Source organism: Setaria viridis, chromosome 9 (genome assembly GCF_005286985.2).
Source record: "Setaria viridis chromosome 9, Setaria_viridis_v4.0, whole genome shotgun sequence".
In the NCBI taxonomy this organism is placed as follows: domain Eukaryota; kingdom Viridiplantae; phylum Streptophyta; class Magnoliopsida; order Poales; family Poaceae; genus Setaria; species Setaria viridis.
The window spans coordinates 54,814,774-54,829,453 of NC_048271.2; the positions used below are offsets into that span (position 1 = coordinate 54,814,774).

At 46.6% G+C, this 14,680-nt stretch overlaps 3 protein-coding genes and 1 long non-coding RNA gene across 4 annotated transcripts; 3 read left to right on the forward strand and 1 right to left on the reverse strand.

Moving 5' to 3' along the window:
• Window positions 1–327: 327 nt before the first annotated feature.
• Window positions 328–2,274, reverse strand: LOC117839896 (uncharacterized). Its single transcript, XR_004636913.2, has 4 exons — window positions 1,187–2,274; window positions 1,002–1,093; window positions 855–923; window positions 328–759 (listed from the first exon to the last, which is right to left on the reverse strand). It is a non-coding gene; the product is annotated as an uncharacterized lncRNA (long non-coding RNA).
• Window positions 2,275–2,682: 408 nt separating this feature from the next.
• Window positions 2,683–6,357, forward strand: LOC117839294 (DNA polymerase delta small subunit). The gene is made up of 14 exons (XM_034719599.2): window positions 2,683–2,902; window positions 3,004–3,133; window positions 3,702–3,808; window positions 3,909–4,032; window positions 4,184–4,288; window positions 4,391–4,506; window positions 4,582–4,665; window positions 4,754–4,822; window positions 4,916–4,987; window positions 5,089–5,180; window positions 5,260–5,387; window positions 5,553–5,654; window positions 5,719–5,786; window positions 5,924–6,357. The coding sequence occupies exons 1-14, from the start codon at window positions 2,852–2,854 to the stop codon at window positions 5,981–5,983; spliced, it is 1,308 nt and encodes a 435-aa protein (XP_034575490.1). The 5' UTR covers window positions 2,683–2,851; the 3' UTR covers window positions 5,984–6,357.
• Window positions 6,358–6,694: 337 nt separating this feature from the next.
• LOC117839295 (uncharacterized) lies at window positions 6,695–8,066 on the forward strand. The gene is made up of 2 exons (XM_034719600.2): window positions 6,695–6,948; window positions 7,711–8,066. Exons 1-2 carry the CDS (start codon window positions 6,806–6,808, stop codon window positions 7,952–7,954), a joined length of 387 nt encoding a protein of 128 aa, XP_034575491.1. The 5' UTR covers window positions 6,695–6,805; the 3' UTR covers window positions 7,955–8,066.
• Window positions 8,067–8,997: 931 nt separating this feature from the next.
• On the forward strand, window positions 8,998–10,070 carry LOC117839296 (uncharacterized). The gene is made up of 2 exons (XM_034719601.2): window positions 8,998–9,557; window positions 9,657–10,070. The coding sequence occupies exons 1-2, from the start codon at window positions 9,147–9,149 to the stop codon at window positions 9,744–9,746; spliced, it is 501 nt and encodes a 166-aa protein (XP_034575492.1). The 5' UTR covers window positions 8,998–9,146; the 3' UTR covers window positions 9,747–10,070.
• Window positions 10,071–14,680: the final 4,610 nt, after the last annotated feature.

Consider the following 14,680-nt stretch of genomic DNA (forward strand, 5'->3'; position numbering starts at 1 on the left):
AAACGGTACAATTTAGAGAGAATTCCTGTACAGCACTCGAAAAAAACTTGGTTCCTTTACGGTGCTCGAAAATTTTGTCATCCCTGTTTGACACCCAAATTTTTCTTTCGTCCCTTTCTTGACACTTCTGTTACCTTTGCTGTTAAGAGTAACCTAAAAAGACATTTTTGCCCCTCTCTCATCAAGCAGCCACATTAAGTTTCAGTAAGTACATAGATGCACACAATTTTACTAGTTTAATTTTTCTTAGATTTGAACATGAACGATCCATAAATATTAAATAGAAATAAAAAGTTGATCCTCTCATTCCAAAATCCAGCATGAACATTGCACAAAAGAAAGGTTCACAACAAGGTGATAATTTCAAACAGTACATAAGGTTTACATGAGCAATTCAAACCTACATAAAGGATCACATGCATACCTTACAATCAAGTTCATAGATACACACAACCAAGTCAACATTACAATAGGTTCACATACACCACATTTGGTTCAAAGGAAAGGCATATGCAAATCATAAGTTAAGCCTTTTTTTTACTTCTTGTGCTCATTGCAGGACTAGCCGGGTCTGCCCATTTTTTGCTTCTTGTGCACATTGCTGAACCGTCAAATGATAGCGCCAGACTCTTTCCTTGTTTTTTAGCTTGTCGCTTCCTTTTCCTTTTGGCCTTTGCCTTCACAGTTGCAATTGGCTGCTGAGATGTTTGCTCACTAGACACAGGAATGGGCTCAAGCTGATTTGAGCCACTTCTTGACCTACAAACATGCAGCATTAACTTTAGCAAAATAATATTCAGAAATAACACAAGTGTGGCACTAAAAATTCAAAAATAAAAACAACTGGACATTACCTTTTGGAACCTGTAGATGCTGAGTTGGCTATTTTCCCCTTTCTCACAATTGCAAATTCCAAGCTTTGGCTACAATGAAAAGGTACTTAGAATAATTCATGGCAGGTTATCATGTAAGCATGAGCATAATTGTTCATCACTACTAACCTAGGTGGAAAAGACATGGATGATACTGGTAGTTCATCACCCTGGAAAGGCACAATGCTTGTCTCAGATGATTTGGTGGTCTTTTTCTTCTTCTTTGGTGACCATGCAATAAGAAATTAAACATAAGAAATTAAAAAGTAAACATACAAAATTGGAAAAAAAATAGTAGACAAAACAATTGTTACCTCACAGCCACGGGCCTTCTTCAGGCCGGCGCCACCCGCAGGTGTGGCCGGTGAGTGCCTCCTCCCGCGGATCTAGAGTTTGGGGAGGGAACAAAGGAGAGAAAGAATGAGGGAGAGGGACGGGTCGGGGAGAGACGGGCTAGATGAGGGGCAGGGACGAGCGGCTCTGGAGGGAAGTCACGTGAAGTAAGAGTATTTTGGTTCATGAAACGTGTTGACCAGTGTATTTGAACGGAATGAGCTAACGCATCTGACGGAAGTGCTAAGAAAGAAACAAAAGAAAATTTTGGGTGTCAAATGGGGATGACAAAAAATTTCAGTGCTATATAGGAAACTAGGTTTTTTTCGAGTGCTATATAGTGAATTCTCTCTACAATTTACAGTGTTGAACCAGCGGTCCAAGAGAAAATGTAGACAAAAACAACCACACTAAAACAAGAAGGTTAATTACAAGTCGTCAGATGCCTCCGGTATATGCGCCTGTCTGTACAACGCAATGTCTTGGCTTATGATGGCAGTCAGGTCAGTTGGCGACATGGCTTTGTTGTCAAAGACCCGCCTGCAGCGTTCTTTCCATAAATTCCAGGCAGTGTAGATCATAACCTGTATATGCTCTGCTTTTGGTGCAGTCCCAGTCTTGAGCAACACTTCCCACCAACTGTGTAAACGATGAACATCGTGTAGCGGCGGCAGCTGGAAGTTGCTCCTATGAATATCTTGAGATTGATGGAATTTGTGCTTTGGCAATCTGAGTCCATGGAGCAAGGATCCAATCGAACATGTGCTTTGGCAATCTGTTGCGGTGGTCTGGCAGCATGTCGATCGAGGGAGATGGCGACGACGACCTCCACCAGATTCTCCCACACTTGTCTACACGGCCGCCTCCCTCGCGTCCGATGCGCCCCAGCGGCCGCCTGTGAGCCTGTCTCCCTCGCCTCCATGACATGCCGGCGGCGGCCTGGCCATCCTCTTTTCCGAGACGGCGCAGCGCGGGCCTGCGCGGAAGAACGAGTCGCCGGGTCCCGGACACGCTCGATTGGAGCCCTGCCTGCCCAGCGTTCGCCTGCCTCCCTCGCCTACGCGACATGCCGGCGGCGGCCCGACCGTCCTCTTTTCCGGAGCGGCGCGGAGTGGGTCTTCGCGGGTCCACGCGAGTCGCCGAGTCAACGGCGCACGCGATTGGAGCGCTGCCTGCGTCCCCTGGTGAAAACGAGCTATAAGTACTACGAGCCGTTGGATTCGGTTTTAACGTCGGATACATAAGCGAAAGGTACGCCTGAATCTCAGTCCGGTGCACTGGTGCTCGCGGCTGCGCTCAAGCTACAGGTTGCAGAATGCTTCCGCAGACTTGGTGTGCGTTAATGGGCTACCATCCGTCTGCATGGATAATGGGCCATGTAAAAAAAGCTGCGGCCCATGTAATTGACATTTCAGCCCAGTTCTGTTCCCACCGCTGCCGCAGTGACAGTAGTGCCGAGGCGACGGCCGGCCGGTGGCCACCACCAGCACGGTGCGGCGCCCGCGCGCGCCGCTCGCGCAATCAGACGCTTTAGGCGGACACATTTGGGCGCGGGCGGGAGAGCCAGAGAAACCGCGAAACCACTCCAAACCCCAGGCTTCCGAGCTTCCCGCGCGCCGCCCTCGCCGCCTCCGCCGCCTCCGCCGATGCCGGTGCCGATGCCGATGGAGAGGAAGCAAGCCTCCTACAGTAACCTCGTAAGCACAGCTCTTTCACCCTTGCGTGTCTTCTCCATTCTTTTGCCGGCCCCCTTCGTCTCGATTCCGGCCTCGGTTGAGCGCGGCGTTGGCGATTGCAGGATGAGCGGTACGGGATCCAGGGGGAAAAGTACCAGGGGCAGCAGTACAGCCACATCTACTTCACGCGCCTCCACCACATGCGCAACCTCCTCCACGCCCTCGTCCCCTCCTGGAAGCCGCAGCTCCCTGGTTCGACCCCGTTCCCTTCCCATCTCGCGGTTCCTAATTTTGGTTGGTTGTGATAAAAATGGCAATACTGTATTGGGCAAACTAGGGTTTCTGTGCTGATCTTAGTGTCTCCCTGGAGGTTTTGGCTTGTGTAATTTGATTATAACTAGAGCTCGAGATGCTATGTTTAAGGCACCAATTAGGGTTTTAGAAGAAGCCTGGCATGTTAAACAGGGCCTCTTGAGTGTGGTTTGGTGTTGTGTCAGGGGTCTATGAGCTGCTTTAAGATGATTTGGTCATATAAATTTTTGTGAAATAGCTAGTTTGTGGCAGCTTTGTTTACTAAGTATTGACGTTGGTTGCTAGCAGAGTTTTCTATTTATACATGAGTGTAGTTTCTGTAAAAAAATCATTGGCTCGCTCTTGGGCTGCTTTCTTTTGTGCTTTATCAGATAGATGCATTGCCCTTCAACTAGTAAATTAATGACTTTGTTAACATTAGTTTATCTGTATGAACATGAACATGCAGTCTTAAGAAATCACCTCCTTGCTGGCAAGAAATTAAAATTTGCATTTTCCTACATTGCAGTCACTACAGTGCTAGGACTTGAAGAAGGAAAAGATTGCATAATTGTTGGAACTTTATATAAGCACATGAAACTGAAGCCTTCCATTCTCGATGAATACTCAAAAGAGGTAATATAACATTAAAGTTAGTTTTATGTGATTTCAAGTATGGTTGCTGTCCCTAATAGGCTGAGAAGTGCATGCACTAACTCTATATATTTTGCCACAGAGGTCTGCAATTCCTCTGGTCAAACCACATAATTTCATGCATCCTGATGATCATCTCGTTTTGGAAGATGAAAGTGGAAGAGTTACGCTTGCAGGAGCCATACCCCCAGCAGCATTTGTGACTGGTAAGTCTGGCACTTCCACTGAAAGCTGAAAATAGTGCAATCACGACTTTAGTCTCTATTGCTGCAGAATTTCTTTTTACCCAACATAAAATCTTAACGCCTCTTCCCCCCAAAACATGTTTAATCATGTTCAATTATCAATAATTGGCAGGGGTTGTAGTAGCTCTCCATGGGAAGGAAACAAGTGCTGGCAACTTTCTTGTCGAAGATGTTCTTGAGGCTGGTCTTCCTCCCCAAACAGCATTATCTTGTGCAGGTAATATTCTACATATTGTCATGTGTTCATATTTCAACATTTTTTATCCCAAATTTTAATGATGAGAGGATTGCTCTGAAATTGCATTTACTTTGGTTACAGATGAAGACAAGTATGTGGTATTCGTGTCAGGGTTAAGTGTAGGAAGTGGCACATTCAATCCTCTGCAATTCCAACTTCTTATCGACCATATCACAGGGCATCTGGGCGATGAGAATGTAAGCTATTTGTCTTTGTAAAGTAAATAAACTATTATACTCAATATACACTAATTTGGATAAGGAATCACTCAGGAGCAAACCATTGCATCAAATATAGTGCGTGTTGTGGTTGCTGGGAATTCAGTGCATATAGCACCAAGGTTTGTCAATGGTCAGGTAATTGCATTTGCATTTCACATGTTTTCTGTGGCACTTATCCTGTCGCTTTAATATGCTGTACCAACGATTGGTTTCAATATGTCAGACGGTGGCATCAAAAGATCAATCCAGGATAGCAGAACCGATCAAGGAACTGGATATAATGCTTACACAGGTTAAAAGTATTATGTTTTTCTTTATAAAATTTAGTCATTGCAGCTGCTCTGGTCTCTGACATTAACCTTTATGTAATCCATGTTCTCTGCAGCTTGTGGCATCATTGCCAGTAGATATCATGCCGGGGTGTCAGGATCCGGCAAATTTTTCTTTGCCTCAGCAGGTGAGCTATTGATGTGGATAAATACCTATTGATTTGTACTAGCAGCACACAAGTCTGCTTTTTGTCCATGTGTGGCTAACTCATCTCTTGCTTACCTGCAGCCTTTGCATAGATGCCTTTTCTCAGGGGCATCCACCTACAATACTTTTTCTTCATGTTCAAATCCCCACCAATTCGAGCTTGACAGTGTCCAGTGAGTGTCATCACTGCTTTGACTTCCCTCGAGATTAAAGTGCCTTGTAGGTCTTGATGCAAGAAAGTTGTATATCTAGGTTTCTTGGAACATCTGGCCAGAACATAGATGACCTCTACAAGTACTCTGATGCCAAAGATAAGTTGGAATTCATGGAAAGAACACTAAGATGGCGCCATCTTGCTCCTACTGCTCCAAACAGCCTCGGTAATTCTTCCTCTCCAGCCCAATTTGGCATGTCAACTGTCAAGATTGTTGGGTTAAAAACTAGTATTATTGCCATCCAGCCCATAATTGATTCAGTGATCAGTTATGGTAATTGTATAATCCAAAGCTAGAAGTCCTTCCTCACACATATATCTTTTTATTCAGGATGTTATCCATACACAGACAAGGATCCTTTCCTCATCGAAAGTTGCCCACACGCCTACTTTGTTGGGAATCAAGATAAATATGAAACTCGATTGTTGGAAGGTAGTACTTCATGTAAAACTTTGTATGTTGTTTGAGCACCCAACTTACCCTCCTTGTTATCCAGGTCCAGAAAAACAAAAAGTGAGGCTAATCTGCATTCCGAGGTTCTCCGAGAGTGGAATTGCTGTGATGGTATGTACTGTTATGCATGACTACTTGGGACAGGAGTTTACCCTTTGCTTTATTCTTGTTCTTTTCCTTGTTACAATTGGTTCTTGTCGGATATAATGAGATTAATTGGTAATAAAAATATCTGTATGCTAATGCAGCTCAATTTGAGGAACCTGGAATGCAGCACATTGAGTTTCTCAACAAGTTTTGATGCCTGAATATGCTCTTATTTTGGTAATTCCAAAACACTTGGAGCATGTGGATTGGCACAGGAGCTGCAGCTTTCCTGGAAAGACCCACCTCAAAAGGATGTAGTTGTTCCAGGACAGTTCTTTAGTAGGTGTATGATGGCCTTAGATTTTTGCCGATTAGATCTGTTGATACATTGCCGAATGCAGTTTGTTGTAGGTAAAGCTGAAACTGATGCTGGACGGTATGTAGTTGTACACTTGTACCAATCAAACAGGAGCTGACGCTTCTTTTCCCTGTCACGATCAGCTGATTTATTTGTCAGATGTATTGTCATGAGATGTGTTCCTGGTGATACGCAGATCAAAAATAAAATCCGGAACATTGTGCTGTTTGTTCGTCAGGTGGCAGATGGAGATAAACACGCGAGCATTTTGATACGCGAGGGCCATGAAATTTGGACCCCTTTTTTGTTGAATGCATAGCATTTAAGGCTGTGTTTGGACCATATGAGTTTCGCTAGAATTCACAGAAAACATCTTAATTCCTACAAGAACGTAATTCTTGTCTAACAAACGGGCAAGTATCAAGTGCAAAACCTAAAAATACTTTGTGGAGTTATTGTCGGAATTTGATATCGACATCGTGTTCTTCACAAGTTCACATGATCCTGTAGGCTGTAGCCATCTCCTGAACTGAAACAAATGGGTGTATGGGTCACCCTAGGTAGCAAATCTTTCTGTGGCTACAGGGCACCGCAGCAAAGTGACAAAAAAGCAGAGCAACAGATCCATTTCCGCACATTCCTAGCAGCTCGAGGCCACTGCTCTCCATTCCCCTCGCTCGTCGCCATGGCCGCCATCTCCCCCCACCTCACCGCGACCCTTCCGTTTCTCCCGACTCTGCGGCCACGTCCTCGCCGTCTTCCGCAGGACGCCTTCGCGGCCTCCGTGTCCCCGCACCGAACCGCCGGCGTCGCCCTCCATGGCTGCAGGTGCGTTACCCTAATTACCATTACCGCACGCCACGGTATCGTTGGAATTGGCTGGAAAAAAAAAATTCTCGCCTTCCTTTGTTTTAGCTGTTGACCTGTCGTAGTCTGCCTCGTCAATCCAATTGCAGAAATAACCTGAAAGACATGAACAACTCCATGCACCATGGTGTATTGATGTCAAACAGGGGTCAAATATTCCGGTTCAGATCCCCACACTTGTAAATGAGGGGAATTTTGCTGGGATTTAGTTTAAACCTGAACTATGTGGATTTTTTATTGTAGAAATTATGCAAATAGGAAAGAAGCATCTCTGCAATCACGAATTACATGGTATCTACAACATTGCATTATTGCAATAGCATTCAAGTGAGAAAACAATGTCCTTGTTTCATTTGATGATGGGGGTTTATGCTTATGCATGCTGTTTTATTTACACATTTCTGATGTTACTGTTTGTACGTCTATGACAAAGCGAATTTGCTAACTGTTTGATAGGAGCTGGGCATCAAATGTCAATTTTCTTTAGCGAACAGACACTATACAGTGCCTATTTCTACTGATATAGGCATATAGCAAAAGTCAATTGTCCATTTTCATGTGCATCCGCATGTCATATATGCATCTTTGAGTCAGTAAGCTGGCTTTGTTTGTACTTTTATCATAAAACCTGTGCACTGCAATCTGCACGTTCATATTAAGTGACTTGGCAAGGAATACTTATTGCATTCTCATAGGTATCACTCTTGCTATTCTGCACTGCAGGCATTGCAATCCTTTAGCAAGAAGACTTCATGGGTTTGAGAATACAATAAGCTTCTGGACACGGACAGAGCACAATAAGCAAGCTCTATTTGCCTCAGGCAGGGATGATAACTCGAGTTCTCCAGATGGCCCGCCTGTCCTGACTATTCTGGCTGGTGTCATTGTGTTCCTTCTTGTCCTCTGGGTAATTGGATCGATTGTTACCTGGATTGTGGGTTTGGTCTTTGGTGCTGCAAAATCTTAGAAGGTCCATTTGAGGGTAGCTAAGAACCATTTCAATTGTATATACTTTGTGCTGTCGTTTTCTTTGCTGAAGCCTTGAATAAATAGCATTGTCTGGTATGTTTTTAGAGGAAGTCATGTATACTGCAATTGCATTTTGTGCTGTTATCTGTCGTAGAAAATTCTCGGGTTCCATTCTGCTTCTGCAAAACCAGGTTTACACTTCAAACTGCTTAGCAAGTTCATAGTACTTGGTGAATATTTGGGCCCCTAAAAAAGCAAGCTCATCCTGGCCAATCCAGTTCTATTTTGCAGAGTAACAATAACAACCTCTTGCTACCGTTGTACAAGCACGCAATCTGATTTCTCTTAATTTGAGACTCAAATCTGATATGGAATCATGTCATTGTCAATGCATCACTTTACTGTGGGCTTTTGTAGCTCTGCACCTTTCCAAATTCGAATGTTTCAAAAAAAAAAGCTTTCCTAATTCGTACAGCTATTAACTGTGGGGAAGCATCATATATGCAGCCTGAGTTCTCCCAACAGCTAAATGCATATCTGCACAAATTATCAAATTCCACTCTCAACTGCACGAACAGTAGCACTCTGCTCAACAGGAGCCCGATCTGCTCTATCTGGAGTCCTGGATGACAGAGAACTTACCTTGAGCCCTGCCTGCTGCCTGGAACAAAAAAACAGGGAGAATCTGGTTACACTAAAAACTCCACGACTGGCCCCATGACGACGCGAACAATTCCAGGTCACTGCTCACCATTCGTGGCATGCCTGCCTAACGGCCCGAATCCTGGGCTGCTGACAGATGATTTCCGGCCGTTTTAGTCACGGGAGAAATAAATAAAAATGAGTGACCCACGCGCTTTCTTTCGTTTCCAGGCAGGCAGGCGGCCCAGTACAAGTGGACCAGCCTGCTGCCGCAGCCCAGCAGATGCCGACCTCACCTCGCCCGCGCCCGGCAACGTCGCGCGGCACGTGAGATCCTCCCCGCCCCCACCCGCACCCGCGCTCCCCAACGGCTATATTCCACCCGTTCCCCATCATCCTCTCCTCTGCTTGGTGCTTGCCCACCAAAACCCCTGCATTTAAATCTCCAGCACGGCCCCCCGCGATCTCCCGCTCTACTTACTGCTCCCTGCATCCCCACTCGATCCAATCCCCGCTCGCTGACGCCGCTCTTCGACCCCCTGCCACCGATGGCGACGCCGCGGAAGCAGCAGCCGCAGCCGCAGGGCGCGGTGTCGGTGCAGCACGTGGCGAAGGCGTCCTCGGACGAGCTCCTCCGCAAGTTCGCCGACCCGGACGCGCGCCACCTCGCCACCACCCCGCCCCGCCGCAGCCTCGCGCTCCGCCGCAAGCGCTCGTCCCGGCGCGTGGCCTCGGGGCTCTCCGCGCGGGACTCCGAAGCGTCGGCGTCCGCGGGGGCCGCGGAGCTGGCGGCGCCCAAGAGGCGGCGGAGCATCGGCGGGTCGGCGGACTGGAGGGCGGGGCTGCTCCTGCCGACAACCACGGCAGCATCCGCGCGGAAGGGCCAGGCCCGCCGGGGAGGGGCCGCGCGGCTCGACGACGCCGCTGGCATCGGCCTCATCCTCGCCGCGCTGGAGCGGGTGAGTCAGACACGCAGCTCTCGAGTTCTCTAGGATTCCTTGTATGCTTTCTGGCTGCATAGGCTGATCTGGATTGGTTTTTGCCGTGCGTGTGTGCAGACGTGGAGGAAGACGGTGGCGGGGGCGTCCAAGATGTTCGTGGAGAGGCACCGGACCAACCACGTCCTGCTCATCAGCGACATGGTCTGACACTCTGAGCCAAACTCTGCCACGCGATGATCGAGCCCTTTCGCTCGATTTGGTTTCCTTTTAAAGTTATTAATTCGTTCAATTGAGCATTCGTTTTAGAATCTGTTAGCAGAATAAAATGGTAGGGAAGAATGAGCTAGGGTGAACTAGCTACTTACCTCTGTGTAGTTCAGCTTCTTCGCTGCCAATTGCCGGTGTGATTTCCCGTGTGTTCGTTTGTGTTCTTTTGCTCTGGTGAACCATCGTCTCAGCGACCATGTTGTAAATTGAAGTTTGCAAAGTACGTTATCAGCGTTGTGCTAAGAATTGGATTTGCATCATCAACTGTACTGTTCTTTTTTTTCTCGACCAATTCATTTGTGCTGTACTGTTCTGTATTTACTTCTCTTTATTGCGCGCCACCGTTGTGTACGTGTGTGATTAGGCCTAGTTAATTACTGGGCTCGGATTTTTAAACCCAGTAATGGGCCTCGTGGGCTCAGTCCACATGTATTTCGGACTTTCGGCCTTGTTGTGCAGGAAACCACCCGCAACCGCAAGGCATATTGCTGCGGCCCGTTATCCTTTGTTGACTTGTACGTTCAGAACCAGATAAGCCTGGCATCTTCTGCACATTTCTCCGTTCGATGGGTTCGCCTCGCTCCTCCCCCGTACCTTCGGTCTGCCCTCCACCCCTGTTTTTTTTCCTTCCGCCTGCCGATCCCACCCTTTTTTTTCTTCTTCCGCCATCTACGGGATCTACCGCTTGTGAAACTCTATCCCCCCTCCCCTCAGCTCCCCTCATCTCACACAGCCCTAGCCTGCCGCCGCTGCCGAGGCCGACTCTCTACGACCCACCCCACGTCCTCCATGCGCCTGCATCCTTCTCCGCCTGGACCGCGCCCCCTCCATGCGCCGCCACGCCGAGCCACCTCTGTTGACGGCAGTTAGCATGTCAATTTATGAATTGCAAGCGTACGGATCAGTTGTAAGTTTTCCCTTAGAAATCCACCAAAATTTATCAATCCGTGGAACAAGTGGATTTGCATGCTTAATTAAGCACTCATCTATGTGACCGAAGGTTCTTGGTATATAATAAGATTAATCTAACAAAAGAACTAGTAACTTAGATTAAAGCAAATAGAGAGTATGAATGTAAACGAGATAGATAAAATGCTTGTCCTAAGGATCTAGGATCACCTGTAGATGTAATCACCGTACATGAAAGAACTGGATCTAAGTGTTATTGTGAGTGGATGTGAACCATGCCCAACACTTTCCCTCTCGCACGTTATCACTACAGAGGGTACTCAAATATTGAACGATAAGAACATGGCTTGATGATCGTTCTAGGTAAGCAAATACGCAACCCGAAGTAGCGCTGGCCAGCCCTTATATGAAAGAGCATCATCAAGATATGATAAATAACAAATAGATCTGAAACAATAGGTTCAGCGATTACAAATCAAGATCTCCATACAAACTCGAGGACAAACAGAGACTTTACCCTATAATCTTACCCATGTTGATAGAATTCTGGGTAACGATTGCCCTGTAGATCAACTGGACTGAAAACGATGACAAACGGGGGCTGAAAAGCTCAAGCCAATCGGCTTGGGAGGTTCCTTCCTCCTCTGGTGCTCCGCTTCGCGTGGCTTCTCGTAGATCCAATCTTCTCTCCGTTTTTCTCCTTGTGGCGGCGATGGATGGTGTTTATGTGTTGTTTTCTCCTCTCTCTATCCAACTCTCTCTTCCTTGAAGTTCACGAGGGGGTATTTATAGTCTCCCATAGGCGGCGACTCTAGGTCAATATCGGTGAAAAAAAATCTAGACATCATCGTAGACTTCACACTGAAGAAACGGGAGGTCGACCGGGCCTTGCAATGGGCTAGGCCGATCGGCCCAGAGGGTCCCAGGCCGATCGGCCTGGGCCCTTCTGGTCCTCTCCTTGTGCTGGCTTCCCTCGACGACCCATGTTCATATCCATTAAGCTTTTTATGTAAACCCCGTTGATTATGTCGTATTTCTTGTCATAATGCAATATACTCCAAAATACAACACATTTGCAATAATGGGGTTATTTTAGGTGCCAAGTGGGATTATTTTAGGTGCCAAGTGGCGGGTTATTATAAAATCAAGCATGAAAACACTAGTTAAATAGCACTAAAAGTGCATCAATAACCAGCATCAACAATCCCCCCACGCTTAGCTCTTGCTCGTCCTCGAGCAAGTCAGGCGACTATAAACTTCTCCAGCAGGGTTGAACAAAAATCTTGAACTAAACCTGAGTAAGCGAGTCAAGTACCTAGCCTTCAAACAAAAGATCAGAGGAGCAACAAAGATAATTAAAGTATGGGTGTTTAAAGATTCATCTAAGCAAAGATTCCGCACAACTATTATTAAGACTAAGTAACTTCAAAAATCAGCTACACTTATTTTCTGGCTTTTTTTGGAGGGTTTTTCTTTCGTTATAAAACAATCTCCCTGCAATAAAATTGAAAAAAGAATTCTTTTCCAGGTGCTTACATGTCGCTCAAATGAATGGTGGCTATCTTACTTATTTGCAAACTCTCATCTCTCAAAAATCACTCAATTATATGGTGGAGCTTGGGTAAGGCTAACTAGAATCAACACTTATATTATCGAATTAAGAAAACTCTCTAGCGTTTGCCTACCTTCCAAGCCATTGATCATAAGAATTAATATCCACATAATGTGAGGTTTTCAAGTATGAGAAAGATATAGAATGGTGAACATGTGCAAAGGCAAATAAAATAGTGATTCTGAGGCACAAACGATGTCCCCGTCGTCGGATTGCACATGGTTGGAATGAAAATCTGTTCCATACGCAAGTTCATCTTTTATTTGCACATGACAGTAAAAACTCCTCATTTATTTTTTTCTTTTTCTTCTATTATTTCTTTTTCTCTTCCTTGATACTTTTCTTTCTTTCCTTCCTTCCTTCCTTCTTTATTTATTTTTAATCCCTTCTCCGAACCTCCTCTGAACACCATATCATAAAAATTAGTTCTAGATCCTTCCACGAATTTGCTACATGAAAACTGAGGTAAGAAGACCCCAGGCTAATCGGAAAGGAAGTTGTACCAGAAAGTTGAGCCAATCGGCCTGACCTCTCAAGGCACTTTCTGTTTTCTATTATTGCTACCGGCAGCTTATGCCTTCTCTTTTTCCATAAGACGAAGGAGATCATCATCAGCCTTTAATCCGTCTTTGCGAGGGCTTGCTTTTGTTTTTTCTAGCATCTTCACACGAGCTTTCGCTAGCTGATGAAAATTGAAACATGACTAGTTCCGAAAGGCAAAGGCGGATATGATCAATGATTGATCCGGGTCCTCCCCTCTTTTTCGGTGTCTCCGCACTACTCAGCAAAGAGCTAGCAAACCCTCTTCGCTAAGAAAACATGGCTCGTCATCAGATTACCACCATTATATTCTGAGCCCAAGTCGCCATCTTTCTCTGGGCGTGGTGTGGGGTCTCTCTTCACATCGGTCGTGTTGATGAATCGGCGAACCTAACGTCTGGTGATGGATTGGCGAGGATCGTGACATCTGGAATAAAGATCTGAATCACCACCTAAAGCAGAGAAACGAAGTCTGACACGTTGATTGGCACCATTCTTATCTTATAACAACCATACTAATCCACACAAGACAAAGTTGCAATTGGCGCACTCGCCTGAATCATCGGCTCTTCTGTCGTGAAGATCAGAGGCTAATCCGAGAACTGTATCGATCGCTTCCTTTTTTCCGGCAGGCCAATGGAGCACGGACGCCTCTTCACGCGTGCAGCCGCCTACACGGATCGCCAGCCGGACACCCCGAGCTCCACAGCGAAGAGCAGCTGTTTGGCCGTTGCCGGACGCTAGGCGGCTGGTCACGCTCCACGAACACGAGCCGGCACCCGCGCGAACGATCGATGGGTTCGCGGCGGGATCGGAGGCGGACAACGCGCCGCTTTCTCGTAGCTTTCACGTCGCGTCGGGCGAAGCTGAGCTTTGCCTATCCTTCCACCCGAAATGGCAGCGGCGGATAGGTTGGGTGGGCGCGGTGGGCCTTTCCGCGGCGCGTCCCGGCCTCCCGGCCCGGGCGTCTTCTTCGTTCCCGGTGCTGATCCCCTCGGCTTTAGCAAAGCAGGCGCCACTGCTTTGCAGCGATGAGACATGGTGGCTGGTGTGAGTCAACCGGAATGATTCCTGGTGCTTCCTCCTCCATGGAGGGTTCATCAACACAGCATCGCACGTACTGGAGTCCTGTTTAAGATTTGATTCTCTTGGGCGTTCTTGCAGAAAATCTACATCTCCTCTACACAAGCTGGCGGAACGGAGTATAGAATTTGTTAGTTTTTGTTCGGGGACGAAATCATGAGTGTGACATATTCGTGTATGGACAACTACATTCTATACAAACGAAACGAGTGTCACATTCACGATTGGATTTTTCAGCACGAAACGATAAGGTCGTACGTACAGTCCACACTGAACTCGACAGCAGTCTGGCTGAATACAATCGCCGGATACTAGAGATACGCTGTTCGATCTTTTTCATCTATACATGACTGAATTTCTCTCGTCCTCCAAACGAAAATGCTGGGTTGAGGCGATGATCCGGTGCAGGCCGCGGGACGAGGAGGCTGTCCATTCATGTCGAATCTTTTTCCTTCTGGAGCTGCTGTGCATGCAGTGTTTACAGTAAGCTGTCGCTCCAATTACCTACGGATACTGACCCTGACATGATAACGGGAGTACTAATGCCTGCTGCTTAAAATGCTAAACTTGTATCTCGAGATGCGTTTTTTCTGTTGAAGGACGCGAACGATGCTCCAGTAACATATTCCTTTACTTCCTCAATGAAAGATAGGGAGCAGGAGTGGACTCGAGATGCGTCGTTGGAGCGTAGTTTTATTTTATCCGGGCGCATGATGGATGGATGGATTAG

Bases quoted from the DNA above. Each gene is read 5' to 3' on its own strand.
- LOC117839294 (XM_034719599.2), top strand. From the start codon at position 2,852: ATGCCGGTGCCGATGCCGATGGAGAGGAAGCAAGCCTCCTACAGTAAC. The intron at 2,903-3,003 runs GTAAGCACAGCT...TGGCGATTGCAG, and splicing joins AAGCCTCCTACAGTAACCTC to GATGAGCGGTACGGGATCCA. The intron at 3,134-3,701 runs GTTCGACCCCGT...CCTACATTGCAG, and splicing joins CTGGAAGCCGCAGCTCCCTG to TCACTACAGTGCTAGGACTT.
- LOC117839295 (XM_034719600.2), top strand. From the start codon at position 6,806: ATGGCCGCCATCTCCCCCCACCTCACCGCGACCCTTCCGTTTCTCCCG. The intron at 6,949-7,710 runs GTGCGTTACCCT...TCTGCACTGCAG, and splicing joins GTCGCCCTCCATGGCTGCAG to GCATTGCAATCCTTTAGCAA.
- LOC117839296 (XM_034719601.2), top strand. From the start codon at position 9,147: ATGGCGACGCCGCGGAAGCAGCAGCCGCAGCCGCAGGGCGCGGTGTCG. The intron at 9,558-9,656 runs GTGAGTCAGACA...GCGTGTGTGCAG, and splicing joins TCCTCGCCGCGCTGGAGCGG to ACGTGGAGGAAGACGGTGGC.